Source organism: Salmo salar, chromosome ssa03 (assembly GCF_905237065.1).
Source record: "Salmo salar chromosome ssa03, Ssal_v3.1, whole genome shotgun sequence".
Taxonomy (NCBI): domain Eukaryota; kingdom Metazoa; phylum Chordata; class Actinopteri; order Salmoniformes; family Salmonidae; genus Salmo; species Salmo salar.
The window spans coordinates 32,917,935-32,934,016 of record NC_059444.1 but is presented as its reverse complement, the minus strand read 5'-3'; the positions used below and the strand labels follow the sequence as shown (position 1 = coordinate 32,934,016).

The 16,082-nt window shown below is 44.9% G+C and overlaps 1 protein-coding gene across 2 annotated transcripts in view; it reads right to left on the bottom strand.

Annotated features, from left to right (window-relative positions):
* LOC106599824 (arf-GAP with GTPase, ANK repeat and PH domain-containing protein 3) overlaps window positions 1-16,082 on the bottom strand; it is a 219,631-nt gene that overhangs the window by 120,274 nt on the left and 83,275 nt on the right. The window contains exon 1 of one of the 2 annotated variants that reach the window (XM_014191163.2): window positions 5,687-7,525. The exons of the other annotated variant lie outside the window; for it this stretch is intronic. Coding sequence (XP_014046638.1) covers window positions 5,687-7,433 — 1,747 coding nt within the window. The 5' untranslated portion in view covers window positions 7,434-7,525. Of the gene's footprint in view, window positions 1-5,686; window positions 7,526-16,082 lie in introns of those variants that run through there. 2 annotated transcript variants of the gene reach the window in all.

Below are 16,082 nucleotides of genomic sequence, written 5' to 3'. Positions count from 1 at the left end.
TGCTTGGGAGTGACACATTCTGTTTGTCATAATGGTAAACCTAATCAGTAGTGAGGAGCTTGGCTCAAAAAAAGGTCTGCTGAGGGAATTCAATAAATCAGATACATCTTTCACACAACTCTGACAGAGAGTCTTCAGAGGTCAGATTCAAACTCAAGAATAGTAGAAAGACAACATTTAGGGAAACAGAAATGCTGTGGGCCATGATTCACAATGGCTGAACATTTTTTAAGAACAGAGACATCACTCCAGATTTAAGTTGACATTTTTCATATTTGCAGGTCCCCAGGACATCAGGAGACAAACCTAAAAACATCCACAATGAGTGCCCAGAGTTGGGATTGAACCAATGATACAGTGCATTCGGTAAGTATTCAAACACTTTGACTTTTTCAAAATTTTCTAACGTTACAGCCTTATTCTAAAATGGATTAAATAGTTTTTTTCCCTCATCAATCTACAAACAATACCCCATAATGACAAAGCGAAAACAGGTTTTTAGACTTTTTTTGCACATTTATTAAACATATAAAACAGATGTATTTACATAAGTATTCAGAACCTTTGCTATGAGACTCAAAATTGAGTTCAGGTGCATCCTGTTTCCATTGATCATCCTTGAGGTGTTTCTACAACTTGATTGGAGTCCACCTGTGGTAAATTCAATTGATTGGACATGATTTGGAAAGGCACACACTTGCCTATATAAGGTCCCACAGTTGACAGAGCATGTCAGAGCAAAAACCAAGACATGAGGTCGAAGGAATTGTCCATTGAGCACCGAGACAGGATTGAGTCGAGGCAAAGATCTAGGGAAGGGCACCAAAAAAGTTCTGCAGCATTGAAGGTCACCAAGAATACACTGGCCTCCATCAAAAGATGAATGGAGCAAAGTACTGAGAGATCCTTGATGAAAACCTGCTCCAGAGCGCTCAGGACTTCAGACTGGGGCGAAGGTTCACCTTCCAACAGGACAACGACCCTAAGCACACAGCCTAGAAAACGCAGGAGTGGCTTCGGGACAAGTCTCCGAATGTCCTTGAGTGGCCCAGCCAGAGCCCGATCGAACATCTCTGGAGACCTAAAAATAGCTGTGCAGCAACGCCCCCCCCATCTAACCTGACAGAGCTTGAGAGAATCTGCAGAGAAGAATGGGATAAACTCCCCAAATACAAGTCTGATAAGCTTGTAGTGTCATACCCAAGAAGACTCGAGGCTGTAATCACTGCCAAAGGTGCTTCAACAAAGTACAGAGTAAAGGGTCTGAATACTTATGTAAATGTGATCTGTTTTTTACATTTTTATTACATTTGCAAAAATTTCTAAAAACCTGTATTTGCTTTGACATTATGGTGTATTGTGTGTAAATTGATGAGGGGAAAAAAGAATTGAATCCATTTTAGAATAAGGCTGTAGCGTAACAAAAATGTGGAAAAAGTCAATGGGTCTGAATACTTTCTGAATGCACTGTACATATAAACCCTGGATTTCTGTTGCTATGTATTGGTCAGTGAGAGGCTTTGAAGCCACCGGTCGGCCATGTTGGCACACCCCAGAAGGAGCAGTCTTACATAGATATTAATGGGATTCTACAGTATTTCAAATAAATGTTTCATGGACCAAATGTACATTTATACTGATCAAAAATATAAATGCAACATGCAACAATTTCAAAGATTTTACTGTTACAGTTCATATATAAGGCAATCAGTCAATTGAAAAAAATGTGTTAAACCCTAATCTATGGATTTCACATGACTGGGCAGGGGTGCAGCCATGGGTGGGAGCCAGGCCCAGCCAATTAAAATGTGTTTTTCCCCACAAAAGGGCTTCATTACAAACAAAATACTCCTCAGCAGCCCCCAACCCCCTCAGACAATCCCACAGGTGAAGAAGCGGAGGTCCTAGGCTGGAGTGGTTATACGTGGTCTGCGGTTGTAAGGCAGGTTGGATGTACTGCCAAATTCTCTAAAACAACGTTGGAGGCGGCTTGTGGTAGAGAAATGAACATTAAATTCTCTAGCAACAGCTCTGGTGGACATTCCTGCAGTCAGCATGCCAATTGCACGCTCCGTAAAAACTTGCTACATCTGTGGCATTGTGTTGTGTGACAAAACTGCTAATTTTAAAGTGGTCTTTAATTGTCCCCAGCACAAGGTGCACCTGTGTAATGATCATGCTGTTTCATCAGCTTCTTGATATGCCACACCTGCCAGGAGGTGGATGGATTATCTTGGCAAAGGAGAAATGCTCACTAACAGGCATGTAAACAAATTTGTGCGCAACACTTGAGAGAAATAAGCTTTTTGTACACAAAGAACATTTCTGTTTTATTTCAGCTCATGAAACATGGGACCAACACTTTACATATTTCTGTTCAGTGTATTTAGTTTTTTTTTATATATGTGAGTTAACATTTCCATGTTAACTCACATAATATAATTTAAAAGTATGCATTAAGGTGTCTGTAATAGAACAAATGTAGCAAAAACAAATCTAGACATGAATAAATGCATTTCTATAGCTTCCAAAATAGTTTTTACAAAGGTGGGGGAGTGCCAAGATGGAGGTGCTGTACCTTCAAAACAGCACCTCCTGTCTGTCGTCTAGTGTATATATGAATCATTGGATTGAACTCGCAGTATATGGAGCAGGAGCTGGCTGATTAGACCACTGCGCCATCTGTCCACAATGAGTTAGAAAGGCCAATCTTAATTAATGGCTAAACTTAACCGTGGAGTTGTTTTCTGTTTTAACCCTATTCCAAACCTGCAATAGAAAAACTTTTCATGAATGAACTTCAGTTCTTCTGTGGGACTAAAAATAATAAATGCCAGGGCATTCTTAAACGCTCCACAAACAATTTAATGGATCTCTTAAAAGAGAGCAGTCATGAGATGAACGAATAGAGACTGCACATTGACACACAGGAGACTTTCGACAAATCTCAATGAGTCATGTCAATTCTAGGCAAGATAAATGTACCACAGTGAACATTTTGCCAGCCTGACTAGACCTAAAAAACAATGACGCGTACGGCATGTCAGATAGTCTAGTCTAACGCACATTGTGTTTGATGGAGCAGGCCTGGGTTCAAGTACTATTTGAAATCTTCCAAATGCGTTAATCGTTTGTTTGAGTCTGCCTGGAGTGTCAGGTAGATCATTCCATTGGTTCAATTGCTGCAGGCACATCCTATTTGAACTCAGGTCTATGATGGAGTGCAGTGTTGACTGACTTATGACTTCATTACACACCACCCCTCCTTCTGAGTGGGGACAGGGGCCTCAATACCTCAGCCACGGTGTGGGGTTACACCACCAAAGGGAAAAAGGCATCCTGGAAAACAGCTCATCAATAGCCAGAGAAATGATATTGTAATGCCGACTAATGTGGCTATTGCAGTTGTGTGTGTGTATGTGTGCTAACTAAGGACTGGACTTCAGAGCTCTTAGGATACATTTTGCAGCCATGCAGGTAAGGTTGTCAAACACTTAGGCAGGCAGAGACAGGCAGTTAGGCCCGCCCTTGGCATTGAACACTAGCTTGTAGTCAGTGTGATCGACACACCTACATTCCTACTGCCTGACCGACTGCCCTCTCCAAGTTCGACTACACTACATAGACAGTCACAGATATCACTAAATGTGCACTTAACACTACTACAAAGACTGGAGACCTTGGTAAAAAATCTTACAGGGAAAACAAAGAAAATTGCAAATCATGACATGTACCTGTGCACCCTTATTAAGAGCCAAGGATCAGAAGGGAACAAACCTTTGCTAAAGCTTATCAATCCAAAGTACTTCTAACGTTTTCAGGCTTGGTAAGTGTTTTTTTTCACAGAGAAAGTGTGCATAACAAACTAAGACATGCTTCCCTACAAGTTTTTGTTTTCAATCTGAACTTCACCAAATTTGAATAAACCTTTCAAACCTTCATCCTTCACTTGTAGATTACGGAGGTTTGAGTGGCGGATTTTGCCTAATTATGTAAATATGATGTAACACTAGAACGTGTGTTGCGTCATGCGACGCATTTGGAGCAAACCTGTCAGATACAGGTTTTCAAGTTCAACATTGTGCAACATGTCATCTGCTAATGCCTTTATGAAAAGAGCAATGCTTAATTCAGATTTTAACTAAACTGCAAGGGATATACAGCAAACAGTCTTTTCAACACATGGACAAATCGCTATAGCTCATTGTTGCATTTCTCATTCAACTTCGATGAGTAACTTCTCAAATGCACACTGGATCCCACACTGTCAACGCTAAAAGAGCAGCACTAAGAGACTGAAAAGATTTGGCATGGGTCCCCAGATCCTCAAAAAGTTATACAGCTGCACCATCGAGAGCATATTGACCGCCTGGTATCACAACTGCTCAGCATCGGACCGTAAGACGCTACAGAGGGTAGTGTGTACAGCCCAGTACATCACTGGGGCCAAGCTTCCTGACATCCAGGACCTATATACCAGGCGGTGTCAGAGGAAGGCCCAAAAAATTGTCAAAGACTCCAGTCACCCAAGTCATAGACTGTAATCTCTCCTGCGGCACGGCAAGCGGTACCGGATCGCCAAGTCTAGGTCCAAAAGGCTCCTTAACAGCTTCTACCCCCAAGCCATAAGATTCTGAACAATTCATCAAATGGCCACCCGGACAATTTATATTGACTATTTACACTGCTGCTACTCGCTGTTACCTATCTATGCATAGTCACTTCACAAATTACCTCGACTAACCTGTACCCCCGCACATTGATTTCGGTATCGGTACCCCCTGTATATAGCCTCGTTATTGTTATGTAATTTTCTTGTGTTACTTTTTGATTTTATTACATTTCTTTAGTTTATTTAGATTTTTTTTTTTTTTACTCCATTTCTTGAACTGCATTGGTTAAGGGCTTGTAAGTAAGCATTTCACCGTAAGGTCTACACCTGTTGTATTTGGCACATGTGACAAATAAAACTTGATTTGATTTGGGCTAGCTAAACACAGTGCTTAAAATGTCGCTCTCTCAGTTCCCCATCATTACAGTGTGTAAGCCCTCTTAATTTAGCCCTGGTTGGCTGCCAAAAGCATCTCAATGGCATGTCACCACCGTTGACCATTTTAATGCCTCCTGCTTTTAGCTGTGTCCCTACGAGGCCAGCGGCATTAGCTAGGGCATGCATTACCAACCACACTGGCTTGGTCTCTGGGAAAGCAGACTGTATAGTACTGTACCAACCACCCATACTGTTACTAATCAAACAGCTAATGTTAACTTAAAGCATCATAAACGGACAAGCCAAACTCATATGACAGAACAGGCAGAAGTAATCCAAATGACATGCACACACTCTATGATGCAAAAAGTTTTCAGTGATTACTAAGCAAATAAGAACACAACTGCATTTGAAACGGAATGCACGGGGGGAAAAGTAAATGAACAAAACACAAAAGCTAAAAGAGGAATGGTTTCTAACCTCTGGGGCCCGAAGCCTTGAAATGCCACCTCAACCTAAAGTTTCCCTTCCATGTGTTTTCAATTTGCCCTTTTTCCTAAGCGCAGCATACCCCTGTTCTTGTTGAACTATAAAAGGGAACTTTTTCACAGAGTGGTTGAGGGGGGGGGGGCCTGTACAGAACCCGGGGCAATAAGTGCTGGAGAATATATTCATCAATCTTACAGGGAATCTTACCTTGACCTTTGCTGCAGTCGATGCCTGCCAGAGTCTCTATGGAAACTAACTGAGGCTTCTTATTCCCAGCCAGGGGATATTTGCCAGTCTGAGTCTCTTTGCTCGGGGGTTGGGGCTGGAGTTTACATTTACCGTTGGGCGGTTGTTGCTGCTCCTTCCTCCTAAAGCGGCTGGCTATGAGCTGCCACACGCTGGGCTCCTCATGGGCTGGTTTAGTGGAGGACGACAGTCTGGCTGGGTAGAGGGGCACCTCCATCACCTTGACCTTGCCCTGGCTGTGGTACTGAATGTTCTGCATCCCTCCATCATTGTCTCTCTCGTAAGGGGGTGGCAGGGACCTCCCGGTGAGGTAGGAGAAGGGCCGCGAGGGGAGAGATGGCTCTTGCCCGATACTTTTAGTGCGTGAGCGTTCCTCTGGTGTCACTTCGGATATTTCCACTCTCCCCCGCGGCCGGTTCCTCCTGATCCGCAAACTGAGACTCCGGCGTAAGGAGCTCAGGGTCTTCTTGGGGACGTCCAGCCTGTTGGCGGGCTTGGAGCCTGGGGCTCGGGCTCCCTCCTTATCCTTATCCTTCTCCTTGTCCTGGGATGGTCGGCCAAAGAGCCTCCAGCGGCCGAACAGACCTCCCCACTGGCTTCCCCTATGGCTGTCCAGCTCGTCCTGAGACCCAGAGGCCTTCTTCCTCAACTCCAACATTGTCATACTGACTGGTCTCTGTTTCCAGGTCTGCTGCCGGACCCTAGAGACCACCTTCTCCTCAGCCACTGTCCGCTGAGGGAGCACCCCTGGCTTGAGGCCGTCTACCGCCCGCAGCTCTGCCTTCCTGGTCCAACACTGCTGGGGGGGACCGTCCAGAGATCCTGTAGCCACCCTTCTGAAGCTCTGCTGGGAGTGGGACCTGTGGGACCCGGGCTGCAACAGGGCAGGGTTGAGGTTGGGGCCTCCCAGCATGCACACACTCCTGGGCCTCCTGGGTTTGTCTGTTCTGTCCTGGTCACTTACCGAGCCTCGTTGCTGCCCGGCTGGGGCTCCATACATACTCACCACCCTCCTGCTGTCTGGCGCAGCACTGTCCTGGGATGGCTTCCTGCGGAGCACAGCCCGGGGTAGACGGCCACCACCAGCCAGAACACCACCATTATGCCCAGGGGGAGACCCTTCGTACTGGGGAGAAATGTCCTGTCCCTGGGTCTCTACCTGGGTCTTCTGTTGCTCTGGAGCTGCTGTGCCTGTATCTACCTCTACTCCTACCGCTGTAGTCTCCCAGTCTGACTGAGAAGGTTGGGCTGCTGCTGGAGCTGCTGAGTTATTGGAGGGCTGTTGCAGTTGGAGAAACCGGTCTGTTGTCATTTCCCAACCATCCTCCTTCTCTCCCTCCTCCTCCTCCTCCTCCTGCACTGCATCCTCCCTCCTCCTCTCCACTCTGCCTGTGTGGCTCATGGAGGGCCACCTGCCAAGATCCTGCCGTGTCCTGCCCAGGCTGAAGCGTCCCTCCTCCCCCTGCAGCGCCTGCTGTCGTGCCCTAGTGCTCCCGGCTGCAGGATGACTTTGCTCCAGTGCGGCATATCGGGCGGCCTGGCCTGCCACCACCCTCGAACCCACCTCCTCACGGCCCAGAGTTCCATTCAGGATGACAGAAATGTGGTCCACCGTGGTCTTACCTCCTCCTGACTGGTGGGCTGTTACAGCTTTACTTGTGGCCCCGGGGATAGTCCGCTCCGTTGCCTGACTGCTCAGTAGTAGCATGGCACGGCCCTGCACTCCCCCACACACACAGGCATGCACAATCTAGCCCAATTGAAACACACACGCATGTGCACACATATGCACGCACACACACACACACACACACACACACACACACACACACACACACACACACACACACACACACACACACACACACACACACACACACACACACACACACACACTCCTCTCCCCGGTGTGGTGGTGTTTACGGTTGCTCTCCGAGTCCCTCACTTCCAGGCTGCATTCCAACCCCAGGCATAATCTTTAACCTTTGACATGAAAAAAAAAGTCAAAACAAGCCTGAGCAAAGCTTCTGTGCCACCTGCATAACCCTAGAGCCTTATACTCAGCATTCAGCAGCAGCACTGCAACAGGCTGCAGGACGGTGGGTCGCTGGCTGCACTCTCTCCTCATTTCTACTTTGTTCTACTTCTACCTGTCCGACGTGAGGGTGAGCAACAGCTAAAACAACCGTTCCAGTGTTTGCTTTGGAACAACCAAATGCATGTTGGTCATACCTGCGAGGCCTTGAGCAAAATTTTAAAAACTGAGACATCCCCTCCTTCTTGGCGAGTTATGAGCAATCCTTTTTCTGGCGACCGGTGCAGACAAAACTGTTCATCTCTGAGCCCTTGCCTGCCGTACATAGCTTGAGGGAGTATGTCTGTTTGAACTTTCCAGCAGCCTCCCTACCCGCCGGGACAGTTGGAAAACAAGGACCGGATTCAAACGGGGTCGTCGCTCGGCATTAAAGCACACTAACTCCCTGAGCCGAGTTTCCCCTCGGGATCTCTAGAGGCATTTCAGTCCCCACAGAGTAAAATGGACGACGGTGAACAGTAAGAACAGGTTCCAGGGAAGAGGGAGCTTAGCATCCGCTGCTGCTGCAGTCAACAAAGACAGGATCCCCAAAACAAACTGCTATGAAAGAGAACTCTGTGTCTCCAGGGCCTCTCTCGGCCTCCCTCCCTCTCTGCCTCTCTCTACCTTCCCCAGTCTCCCTTTCGCTCTCTCTCTCCCAGTCTCCCTTTCCATCAAGTTCTCTACAACCAAACAAACGGGGAGAGGGGACACAAAAAAGGCAGAGATTTTCCCATGGCTCACAAGAGAAGGAAGAGAAACAGGGAGTGGAAGTACCAGTGAATTCCTGGCACACAACTTCCATATAGCCAGGTTTTAGACGTTACTTAAAGCACTGCTAATCCTAGGGTCCGCCAAAAGCAGACCACATGGGTTGCACACAGGTGGGTCGGATAGCTTTAAAGGGCAAGACTGGAAAAAAATGTTCTGTAGTTCTCACTGAAAAAACAAACTAGGAAAGCTCAAGGCAGAGTAGCCTAATTGTGTGAAAGTAAGATTAATCGCAGTCACCTAACCTGACAGCACTAAACGTAGATACATTTTATGGCAGGGGGCATTTTATTTTTTACAGTTTTGTTAATTACTGAAAGACTTTGTTTTCATAGAAAAGTCATCACTAACTAACTAATAATAATCACAAATCTGGTTTTGGGACCATCTCTGACGAAGTAAATTAACCTTTTGAGCGGAACAATTAATAGCTCATAAGTCATTGTTAGGAACAGATTGGTTGCAATAAACTTGTTTTTTTTTAAATGTCATTTCACTGATTAATTTGACACATTCCAGCACTACATTCTGCTTTGGCAGAGCTTTGGTGTTCAATTAGGCTTGGTCAATCAAATGGGAACCAGTCAATAACGGCACAGCACAAATTCCGTGGGACACTGAGGCAATTGATGGTGCAGTCAAAAGCAGTGCACTATGTGGTTACAGAGATAAACATACCGTTGAGGGCCACTAGAAAATAGCCTCGCTTTAGATGAAACCCCTTATATGTAGGCTATAACTGCAAACTGAGGTACCTGATTTAGGAACACACCTTGAACATTCTTCTAAAAATCCATACATGGCACCAAAAAACGGATCAATATATTATGGTAACTCTTTAGTTGCTTTTATACCTTTGTAGTTACATTGCAATTATACTAGTAACAACATTATATGAACATGTCGTTACAAAATACTATAGTAATTAGTCCTCAGAGCACATGTAGAGAACCAGGGTTGTATGAGGCCATGATTCTGACAGGACATCTGTACAGATTATATCTGACTGACTGACTGATGCAAAACAGCACCCAGACATCATGTGTCAACTGAATCACACAAAGGAAAACAACCAACTGTTCTCTATACAGAAAAACACAAGGCCTTCGAAAGATTCAGACACGTTCTCAAACGGTTGCACTACTGTATTCAAAATAGTAATAGCCTAATTTTCCAAAAGGTGACTTTAAACCTAACATGGAAACTCTATTTCTCCATCTAGGTGTTAGCAAGTGTTGTTTTTGCATAACACGTGTAGATGCTGAGTATGAGAATGAGTGTGGTAGAAGTAGTGGATGTTCTCACACTCATACAGTACAATGGTCACTGTCATCTCATACACTGTCATGCCATTGTCTAGTACAGTTTATTGTTATTTGGTGAAAGCCCCCTTCAAGACCTCCCAAGCATATTTCCAGGAAGTCTGGGTTGTGGATACTGTCTTTCAGACAGGCTTCTCAAATACGAAACAAGCCAAAGTTTTCTGATTTGGCAAAAATATCCTCACAAAAGCACAAGGTAAATGTTTAAAAAATGGTCAGAAACAAATTAAATGAAAACACTGCTCAAATAATAGCTAGCAAATAGATTCATACTCCAGATAAGAACTGCTTTGAGAGCTTGCTGCTTCAACTCAGCTGTTAGTCATAACGATCTGCTGACCTGCTGCTGCGCAGTGTGTAGTGTACAGGTTTCTGTTACCTGTGTCCAGGTAGGCAGGGTTGGAAATAACTTGAGTCTCATTAGCCAGTAGACAGTCCTCTTCACTCCAGTGGATGTGGTGGTGCCTGTTCCGTCTACGGCCCCCAAAACACAGCATCATTGTCCCAGACTTTCAAGGGGCACAACTTAACTTACTTGTCTTACTCCTTCAGCTCCTAGTGGAGCAAAGGGCCCACAAGCCACAACCTAGCCATACAAATCCACCTTCCAACCCTCACGCTTCAAAATGACTGACAACCCAGCTCATATTTTCCATCATCATCTTGTTTCTTTTTCCTATTTTCTTTAATATTCTCTCTCTTTCCTCTCAGGTTTGTATTTCAACTTCCACTGGAGACAAACTCTAGATCCAAAAGATAGTAATTGCCCTGGTCCTGTGTATGATATAGTCGCAGGAGACTTCGTGGCAGACAGCCCTGAAGTGTTGTGGCTGTGCTGAGTTGTATCCTAACACACTGACCTGGTCAGGAAGACAACAACCATGCATCAGGTGATGGAACTCGGATCCGTTTCCTCCTCCTGGTAATCCGCTGAGCTGAGGAGGAGGGGTCTATAGGGCCTATACCTAAAACAACACTCTGATTGGATTATTAGGCTAATCCTTTGCCCCATGGCCAGAATGGACATCCATTAAGCTCTGGTCAGCCATAGGATCTCTCAGTCTTAGTTCATTCCCTCCGGGCTGTGGTAACAGAGGAAAAGCTGTGTTGTGTGTTTCTCTCTCTCGCTTTGTAGACAGAGCGCTGCTACACACATCCTGTAACTCTTGATTGACTGGCCATGTCTGGGGGTTTTCAATGAGAGTCAGTGTGTGTGTGTGTGTGTGTGTGTGTGTGTGTGTGTGTGTGTGTGTGTGTGTGTGTGTGTGTGTGTGTGTGTGTGTGTGTGTGTGTGTGTGTGTGTGTGTGTTAATGTCTGTGTTCTCATGTGTCCTAGTCACTAACCACGTTTCCATCCAACAATTTCAAGCGGATGAATTACCTGGACGCATGAAACAAAAGTAATGACCGGGCTGATGGAAACATGAAATGCCGGTACAATTTTATAAACGCCAACAAACATTTTGTTCGACATGGTGGGATATTTTTGTGTTGGTAAAATGTATTATGCAGGTAATGGAGGTGGAAGTGCCTTTATGTGCAAATATTGATATAATAACCATCATATCGAAGTAAACTTGGAGTCAAACAATGATACGTTGTGTGGTCCTCCCACTACGACTCGGGAAAGCATGTCGTTTATTAGGCTACAGATGAAATACATTATGAACTTCACAGGGTGGTGAATCTGCAAGGCTTGATGCTCTTTTCCAATAAATATCGAAGGTCTTAATCTGGTGACGTGATGATCGATGCTTGGCTGCCGCTTGACAAATACTAATTACATCACTGTTCTCCATAATAATCTCAAAATGTAGGTAGCCTACCTGCACTGTAGCTGAGAGCTGTTGGTTAAAGTGCCAAGACCAGAGTGGGCACATTTGCTATATATAACCCAACATTTTTTTGATAAAACTATCATTAGAGTTGAAAATGTGATGGAAACCCATTTAACTTGTATTTTTCTTTCGGGTACATGGGAATTTAGTGGCAGAAGTTATTTTTATGTGCACTACATCATCACGAACAGACTTTTATCCGCAAAAAGTCTGTTTGATGGAAACACATCTCTGGTGGAAAATATGCATATTGTTTATGCAGATTTTTGAATATTGGCATGAAAATCTATTGTAAATTGGATGGAAACCTAGCTATTATGATGTCTACAGTGTATAATAGCTCAGGCACACCGGTAGGACTGTCAAACGTTTGCCTGCCGACAGAACTAAACACCTCTAAACAGAGTGTTGGCAGTCAATCTCAGTGTTCACGCAGCAAAGACCATGATGTCGTCAGCCACTCAGCCTTGTTAAAATATTCCATACCAGAAGGTGGCAGTAGCGTAGTTTGGCAAAGGAAGTCCGTGTGTGTTGCTTTATGGTCTAGTCAATGTTAGCTAGCTAGCTGTGCGAATGTTGCTATTGCTGTAAAAAGTAGAGGTGTGCCAAGTAGTCAGACAAAACGAGTAGAGCATGGTGTTTGCAACGCCAGGGTTGTGGGTTCGATTCCCACGGGGGACCAGTACGGGGAAAAAAACAAAAAATGTATGCATTCACTACTGTAAGTCGCTCTGGATAAGAGCGTCTGCTAAATGACTAAAATGTAAATGTAAATATATGGGCAGTTTTATGGATACGATTATGATCAGAGTATTTTTTGCAATTATCCGTGATTGAAAAAAAAAAAAAAACAGGATTTTCAGATGCCAGCACGCATCTTTCTCATGTCAGCCAGTCAAGTGAGGTGCTGCGTGGTCTAAATAACTCAACTGGCTAGTTTTCCTGTCTGTAAAGAGAAGGGTGGGCTGTATGTGGCGCAGTGGTCTAAGGCACTGCATCTCAGTGTTAGAGGCATCACTACAGGGTTCAAATCCAGGCTGTATCACAACCAGCCGTGATTGGGAGTCCCATAGGGCGGCGCACAATTCGCCCAGTGCCATCTGGGTTTGGCTGGTTGTAAAAGAATAAGAATTTGTTCTTAACTGACTTGCCTGGTTAAATAAAAAAAAATGAAACGATCTTGCTGGCATGATTGGAGTGAAGCAGTATTTCTCTGTCCACATACACTGAACAAAAATATAAACGCAACAATTTCAAAGATTTTACTGAGTTACAGTTCATAAAAGGATATCAGTCAATTGAAATAAATTCATTAGGCCCTAATTTATGGATTTCACATGACTGGGAATACAAATATGCATCTGTTGGTCACAGACACCTTAAAAAAAAAGGTAGGTGCGTGGATCAGAAAACCAGTCAGTATTTTGTGTGACCACCATTTGCCTCTTGCAGCGCGACACATCTCCTTCGCATAGAGTTGATCAGGCTGTTAATTGTGGCCTGTGGAATGTTGTCCCGCTCCCATTCAATGGCTGTGCAAAGTTGCTGGATATTGGCGGGAACTGGAACACGCCGTCATACATGCCGATCCTGAGCATCCCAAACATGCTCAATGGATGACATGTCTGGTGATAAAATGGAAATGTGTTTGTAGCTTATGCCTGCCCACACGATAACCCCACCGCCACCATGGGGCACTCTGTTCACAAACTTGATATCAGCAAATCACTCGCCCACACAAAGCCATACACACTGTCTGCCATTTGCGCAGTACAGTTGAAAGTGGGATTCATCCGTGAAGTGCACACTTCCCCAGCGTGACAGTGGCCATCGAAGGTGAGCATTTGCCCAATGAAGTCAGTTACAACACCAAACTGCAGTCAGGTCAAGACCCTGGTGAGGACAACAAGCACACAGATGAGCTTACCTGAGACGGTTTCTGACAGTTTGTGCAGAAATTCTTTGGTTGTGCAAACGCACAGTTTCACCAGCTGTCCGGGTGGCTAGTCTCTGACAATTCCACATGTGAAGAAGCCAGATGTGGAGGTCCTGGCCTGGAGTGGTTACACGTGGTCTGCGGTTGTGAGGACAGTTGGACGTACTGCCAAATTTTCTAAAATAACATTGCAGGCGGCTTATGGTAGAAAAATTAACATTAAATTCTCTGGCAACAACTGTGGTGGACGTTCCTGCAGTCAGCGTGCCAATTGCACTCTCCCTCAAAACTTGTGGCATTGTGTTGTGTGACATAACTGCACACTTTAGAGTGGCCTTCCATTGTTCCCAGCACAAGGTTCACCTGTGTAATGATCATGCTGTTTAATCAGCTTCTTGATATGTCACATCTGTCAGGTGGATGGATTATCTGGCAAAGGAGAAATGCTCACTAACTGCACAAAACTGGAGAGAAATTATATTTTTGTGCATATGGAACATTTCTGGAATATTTTATTTCAGCTCATGTTGCGTTTATATTTTTGTTAAGTGTAATTTCACCCGTTCACTTTCACTTCTCTATTTCGGTCTGATCATTCAGACTGCTGATGCCTCCTGTCAGTCTGAAATTATGATAAATCAAATGGCAAGGACGTTTGCTATCAAGCTATCAATGTACATAATATCTAACAAGTGGGGTGAGGGTAGGGAAAAAATATGAAATGCCGCTGTGCATTCTGACTGATAGAAAACTTGTCAGCCTGCTGCAAGTTGAGGACAAACAGACCCAGGTCAGACACGCACTAATCTGCAGCTTGTTTGGTCTATAAAAGGGCAGGTATATACAGTGCATTCGGAAAGTATTCAAACCCCTTGACTTTTTCCACATTTTCTTACGTTACAGCCTTATTCTAAAATGTATTCATTTGTTTTTTCCCGACATCAATCTACACATAATACCCCATAATGTCAAAGCAAAAACTGGTTTTTAGAAAAAGAAAAAAAACCTGAAAAATAACATTTTTAAAAAAGTATTCAGAACCTTTTACTCAGTGCTTTGTTGGAGCACCTTTGGCAGCGACTACAGCCTCGAGTCTTCTTGGGTATGACGCTACAAGCTTGGCGCACCTGTATGTGGGGAGTTTCTCCCATTCTTCTCTGCAGATCCTTTGAAGCTCTGTCAGGTTGGATGGGGAGCATCGCTGCACAGCTATTTTCTGGTCTCTCCAGAGATGTTCGATCGGGATCAAGTCCGGGCTCTGGCTGGGCCACTCAAGGACATTTTTTACATTTTACATTTTAGTCATTTAGCAGACGCTCTTATCCAGAGCGACTTACAGTAGTGAATGCATACATCTCATACAATTTCATACATGTTTTTTATTTTTATTTTCTGTGCTGGCCCCCCGTGGGAATTGAACCCACAACCCTGGCGTTGCAAACACCATGCTCTACCAACTGAGCTACAGGGAAGGCTATTTAGAGGCTTGTCCCGAAGCCACTCCTGCATTGTCTTGGCTGTGTGCTTAGGGTTGTTGTCCTGTTGGAAGGTGAACCATATCCCAGTCTGAAGTTCTGAGTGCTCTGAAGCAGGTTTTCATCAAAGATCTCTCTGTACATTGCTCTGTTCATATTTCCCTCGATCCTGACTAGTCTCCCAGATCCTGCTGCTGAAAAACATCACCACAGCATGATGCTGCCACCACCATGCTTCACCGTAGGGATGGTGCTAGGTTTCCTCCAGACATGACGCTTGGCACTCAGGCCAAAGAGTTCAATCTTGGTTTCATCAGACCAGAGAATCTTGTTTCTCATGGTCTGTGAGTCCTTTAGGTGTAGGCTGTCATGTGCCTTTTCCTGAGGAGTGGCTTCCGCCTGGCCACTCTACCATAAAGGCCTGATTGGTGGAGTGCTGTAGAGATGGTGGTCCTTCTGGAAGATTCTCCCATCTCCACAGAGGAACTCTAGAGCTCTGTCAGAGTGACCATCGGGTTCTTGGTCACCTCCCTGACCAAGACCCTTCTCCTCCGATTGCTCAGTTTGGCCATGCGGCCAGCTCTAGGAAGAGTCTTGTTGGTTCCAAACTTCTTCCATTTAAGAATGATGGAGGCCACTGTGTTCTTCGGGACCTTCAATGCTGCAGACATTTTTTGGCGCCCTTCCCCAGATCTGTGCCTCGACACAATCCTGCCTCAGAGATCTACGGACAATTCCTTCGACCTCATGGCTTGGTTTTTGCTCTGACATGCACTGTCAACTGTGGGACCTTATATAGAAAGGTGTGTGCCTTTCCAAATCATGTCCAATCAATTGAATTGACTACAGGTGGACTCCAATCAAGTTATAGAAACAACAAGAATGATCAATGGAAACAGGATGCACCTGAACTCAATCTCATGTCTCATAGCAAAGGGTCT